At 27.7% G+C, this 4,588-nt stretch overlaps 1 protein-coding gene across 1 annotated transcript; it reads right to left on the bottom strand.

Annotated features, from left to right (window-relative positions):
* Positions 1-2,144: 2,144 nt before the first annotated feature.
* LOC123300837 lies at positions 2,145-4,075 on the bottom strand. The gene is made up of 3 exons (XM_044883486.1): positions 3,555-4,075; positions 2,643-2,935; positions 2,145-2,257 (listed from the first exon to the last, which is right to left on the bottom strand). The coding sequence occupies exons 1-3, from the start codon at positions 4,001-4,003 to the stop codon at positions 2,253-2,255; spliced, it is 747 nt and encodes a 248-aa protein (XP_044739421.1). The 5' UTR covers positions 4,004-4,075; the 3' UTR covers positions 2,145-2,252.
* Between the last annotated feature and the right edge of the window lie 513 nt (positions 4,076-4,588).

Here is a 4,588-nt window from a genome sequence, read left to right as displayed (position 1 = left end):
ACTTTATGAGTGAATATCGTAAATGTATTGACCAAATGGAAAGTCTTTTCACCAACACACTGCTTTTGAAACACACTGTATATATACTATAAATAATTTGAGTTGTGATCAATCGATTTAATTTCGAGAACAAGTTATTTCACTTTGGTAAATATGTAATGTGTCTAATTTACATGACATTGCAATTGAAAAGGCTTCTAATTACATCAAATTGGTAAATAAATCTGTATATCAATCACATTAATTATACTCTATTTCTTGATTTAGTCGTCTAAATTTTTCATGCAGTATTTAAAATCGTAAAAACATAAGAATTTGAAATATTCGCACTCCTCCCTTTAAAACTGCTTTCCGTTACTATACAAAGTTGTTCAATAATATATTACCACGTAGACCAGATATATTTTGTCCAATGATGAACATTTGTAGAAATTTTTTCAAAATTCAATCATCAGTATAAAAACAATAGCTTCATTTTCTTCGGCAATTCGATAATACTTTCCTAGACGGGTTGCATCAATAATATAAACTTGACTGGGTCATCTGTTTTGTGCTCAAGAAATAGAACTTAGAATTTTCGATACATATAAGAAAGTTGTATATATTTAATAGAAAATAAATAGTCTCATTTGTTTCGAATGGTTTCCCACACGTATTTTTCTATTATACTACACATATTCGATAGTATTTATAGAGTTATTCGGTATAAATTGGTACAATAATTTCAATTAAAGAAGCAATACGATTTGGTAACATGTAATTAGTTGAATGAAACAGATGACCTAGAAAATGTTTTACAATCAAATAAATCGTTTTTAAGATTTATTTTGTTCCATATATAGGAGTAATGTATAGAAACAAATAGAAAAGAGTGTGATTTTCTCATCATGACTTTTATTTTATCAGTGAATTTATTTTCTTTTTTCCTTTTTTTATTCATTTGTTTCACATCCATATGGAAGTATTTTTGCAAAGCTGTAGTTATATTCTGACAGTTTTAAATAATTTCTTGGATGGTTTCAAAAACAATAATTTAAATTTCAAGATGGAAATGACATCCGCCGAAGCTAAAAGTGTCAAAGTTTAGCCCCACCGTGTTCATTTTAACAATTTTTTTCTCTATTTCTAAAGCGAGTTATGGACTTTTAAAAATTTAACAGAATTATTCGAAAAGTTTGAGAAAACAAATTTAAAAAAAAAACAATAATGTTCGTAATTTCAAAACGGAAGATAGAAAAACTACCAAAGCAAAACTAAAAAATTCTAAAGCGAAAATCATTAAAAAAATTTTTAAGATCCATTCCAATTAAGAGCTGCGAATGTCCTGAATAGATATTTCTGGTGGGAACATGGAAAGCGTTCTATTTGGTTATAAATCGATAAGTTTCATAAAAGGACATGCGTTTCAATATGATATTATGATTAATTGGAGAAAAATTGAATAAAAACACTGATATCCGTCCTGAATAGTGAATTTTATAAAACATAAATACTGCTCTAACTAGAATTGAAATAAAAATAAAGACAGGTAATCGAACATAAAGCTAGCAATCGAGTCAAATTTACAATTCCCTTCTTTTGAGAATTGAAAATAGAAAAATGCAAAATTATTCAAACTAACTTTTATTCCCACGATTTTTACTTCCACGAAAACAATTGTCAAACAATTTTGTTATACAATAATGCAAGTTTGTGAAACACTCACCGAGAGTGGTTTAGGATAATCCAGAATATCACAAACTTGAATTTTGGCTAGTATAAATTTCGACACAAAAATCACTGTTTGATTAAGAGTTTCCTAATAAAAAAGTACACTTTTTATATAGATTCGGAAACATTTAAGATCAGCAAAGGAAAAATGGTTGAACTGTTTTGTCGAATATACAGAAGTCGTGTGAGTAACACATGTATATTAGATTTTTCACAATTGCTTTTAATTAAAAATCGAATGTAATATAAAATTGTAACGTTTATGTTGTAAGTCATTTAAATTGGTGATTGTTTAAAAAAAAAAAAAACACAAAAAACATTAATTAAAAATAAAATAATATTACTAAAATTAAATAAGTTTTTTGTTTATATGTTTTTACAAATAATTAATTATACTTTACATGCTAATAATTGTAAAAAAAATTAATTAATAAGGTTGGTGTTTATAAATAGATTTACTGTCGATTGTGTTACGAATACTTAAATACTTTATGAAGTTGTTTTCCATATAAAATAGTTTTGGTTGAAAGCCTTGCGTATGATTAACCTGAAAAATTAATTTAAATTTAAAACAAATAATCTTCATCATGTTATAAAAGTTTTTTAATGATTTGTTTATGAAAAATCAGAAAAGTAGATTTTGAATTTCAATTTTCGCACTTCGAAATTATTTTCTGCCATTTAGTTCAACTAATAGCAAAAACGTGTTTGTTAGTTTATTAAAACTACTATTGATATAATTTTTACCTTTAACATTATCTTTATCTTTAACTATTGAAATTTGTTAAATAAAAAGGTATCAAGTAAAAAATAAAACTGATTTAATAATAAAATTAAAATACACAATATTTTGTGAATTATCTTTAACCTATTAGTCTTGATTTTGTTAAAAAATTAGTGTTAAATTTATAATTAATTTTCACTAGAATGACCTAAATTAATGAAGTTGGTAGCAGCTTTATGTATCCAATGTATAACATAATCAATCCGATAGAAAGCCATTATACTTGTAGCACGATTTTCATTACAACCTTTTGTATCCAATCCAACAAACAGCAATTCACCATTATCGACGCACATTAATGGGCTGCCACGCATTTCTATACACTGTTCGGGTTCAGCATTTAATGTAAATGTGAACATTGATGAACCATGTGAACAGTCCGCAAATTCACATTGCGTCTCAGCTGAATTCGCATCGCAAAACATTTGTTTTGTCACAATTCTTTACATTAAAAAAAAAAAAAAAAATTAAATTAAAATGAACGAAATTTAATCAATAGAGTGGAGTTGCAGGGGACGAAGGAATCTGAAGATCCCACCCTTAATAAATCGGCAATATCTTGCGATTAATATCGTGCTATTCATTAGAATCTGTGTGGTTGTATTTTAATGGCTATTCATACAGTCATCCTTAATATTCCTAATGATGAGGGGAAGCCAGTATACAAGGCCCATATATCATAGCTTCTTTGTGACAGCAGAACGATTTGTCAGTAGTTTTTTCCAGCTTTTCGAACTCAGACGTATCCCTGCGTTGATGAAAAAAGGAAGTATATCCTTGAAGAATCATTTCATCATTTTTATTTGATAATGACCTAGCTAAAAGAATTAAGAACGCTGCTGCTTTTGAAATGAAGCACCAATCTTAAACTTCTTTAAACTGGAGAAGCTTGTCTGTACTAAAATTCTGTACTTACAAATTGTCAGCACAAACCTATTATTGATAATTTACATGAAAGAAATTACTGGCACTTTTTAAAAGCTCGGGAATATCTGTTTAGTTAATTTTGGTATTTAAAAGTATAATCGAAATATATTATATACAAAACAAAAATACTTACTTATCACGAACTTGTACAACTTGGAAAATTTCCGGCCCTTCTTTTTCCAAATAAATAATATTACAATCCGTATAATATCTTGCCAAATCTCCTGAGTATACATATCTAGGTAATTTCGCAAAATATTGAAAATCTTTACCCGGCCGTGCCAATAGCAACATGACAATTTCACCACAAGAATATACAGTTTCATCCACATAAATTGGCGTTAAAACGGGCACTTCTTCACATTGTCGTCGATTACAATACATGGGTGCCACCGAGTATTTTGCTTTTGTATCCAACACACAATAAAATGATGTTATAACCAAATTTTGTGATATTAACACACCAGAACATATCGTACGATTTTTAGCTCGAACACGCATAACAACACCATAATCTTTAAATGAGAATTCATAATCGTTATCTCGATTATAAACTTTACTCCAATGATCTTTCGGACGCATATCATGATTTTCGTATAATCGCTGTTGTGTAAATGTAAAATATGTGATTATTACATAAATTATGATTGGGAAATATTGTTTGTAACACATTTTGATTGTACGAATTATACTTTAAGACTGACAAAATAAAGTTTAATATTGTTTTATATTGGGAATGGAATTTCCTTACATTTTCAAATTTTAATTCTTTAATTTACACATACATACATGAAACGCTTAAATGTAGAGTTCGTACAAAACAAAGTGGCACTGAACAAGAGAGAGTGTAGATACGAGTGCACATACATATACATCATACACTCTCTCTTGCTCGGTGCCACTTCGTTTTGTACGAACTCTAATGTTGGTTTTAATACAGTATAAGTCATATTAGCATATTTTAAGAATCATTAGGCATAATTTAGAAACTATTAAACAAAATACAATAAATTTTTATTTATTTTATAATTGGCTGGATTTTATTTAATTATTTAAGTGTAGCTAACTTATTTGAATGTGATTCACATAATTTGTTTTGATTAAAATTATATTGTTTTTGATATCACAAATTATGTGTTTAATCAAAAATCTATAATTTTTACGATT

Source organism: Chrysoperla carnea, chromosome 5, assembly GCF_905475395.1.
Source record: "Chrysoperla carnea chromosome 5, inChrCarn1.1, whole genome shotgun sequence".
NCBI classification, from domain to species: Eukaryota; Metazoa; Arthropoda; class Insecta; order Neuroptera; family Chrysopidae; genus Chrysoperla; species Chrysoperla carnea.
Note: the sequence above shows the minus strand (reverse complement) of the source record. Positions and strands in the feature narration are given on the sequence as shown.

What these genes read in the sequence shown, in the direction of transcription:
- LOC123300837 (XM_044883486.1), bottom strand. Translation starts at nt 4,003, where the DNA reads ATGCGTCCGAAAGATCATTGGAGTAAAGTTTATAATCGAGATAACGAT. An exon ending in GTTGTACAAGTTCGTGATAA is followed by an intron (nt 2,936 to 3,554) that starts GTAAGTATTTTT and finishes TTTAATGTAAAG; the next exon opens with AATTGTGACAAAACAAATGT.